The sequence below is a fragment of the Geospiza fortis genome, unplaced genomic scaffold, assembly GCF_000277835.1.
Source record: "Geospiza fortis unplaced genomic scaffold, GeoFor_1.0 scaffold992, whole genome shotgun sequence".
NCBI lineage: Eukaryota > Metazoa > Chordata > Aves > Passeriformes > Thraupidae > Geospiza > Geospiza fortis.
In genome coordinates this window covers 410,405-411,082 of record NW_005054625.1, presented here as the reverse complement: position 1 = coordinate 411,082, position 678 = coordinate 410,405, and the positions used below count along the sequence as shown (strand labels likewise).

The following is a 678-nucleotide window of genomic DNA, read 5'->3' as shown; positions in this document are numbered from 1 at the left end:
CCTGTGCCAGTGCTTGGGGTTTATCCTGAGGGTCTGCATCCCCCCAGCCCCTGCCCAGCCCCTGCCCTGGCTGCGGGGTCCTGTGAGATCCCCTCTGGTGCCAAAGGTGCTCAGCAAAGGCAGGAATGAGCTCTGCAGGCAAACCAGGAGCAGGTGGGATAGGGCATCTGCACAGCCCAAATTTCTGCCCCACCCCACAGCACAGAGAGCTGCCTTTAGGGACCCCTGGGAATGGGGCTCAGCACCCCCAGAACCCCAGCAGGGTCCAGGGCATGGCCACTGCACCACCCACCCTGTGCAGGGGACAAACAGGACAGTGCCAGCCCTGAGGGCACAAAAGGAGAGAGGGAATTTGGGACACCCCCTCCTCCTCCTCCTCACCTCTGTTTGTTTTGCTAGGGTAGATTCTCTGGAAGTATTTATATTCCTCTGGGGCTGGGAAGTCTTCAACGGGATGAAAGGAGTATTTGGATTCAAAGTCATCTGTGAAGAAATGGCAAAAAGGGGCAGGTGAGGGAGGGGGGCTCTGGGGGAGCCTGGCCAAAGCCACAGGGCTCGGCTCTGAGGGGGATCCGTGCGGGGTGCCACTCACCCAGGAATGCTCTGACGGTGGAGATGGAGTCCCGGTGCCCGTTGCGCACGGGCGGCGGCGGCGGCGGGGGCCCGGCCGGGGTCCGG

General features: G+C 62.4%; 1 protein-coding gene across 1 annotated transcript in view; it reads right to left on the bottom strand.

Moving 5' to 3' along the window:
• Window positions 1–678, bottom strand: part of LOC102033975 (cell division control protein 6 homolog) — a 15,573-nt gene that overhangs the window by 6,051 nt on the left and 8,844 nt on the right. Inside the window, exons 6-7 of the mRNA XM_031064762.1 lie at window positions 593–677; window positions 382–483 (exon numbers count right to left, since the gene is read on the bottom strand). Coding sequence (XP_030920622.1) covers window positions 382–483; window positions 593–677 — 187 coding nt within the window. The remainder of the gene's footprint in view (window positions 1–381; window positions 484–592; window position 678) is intronic.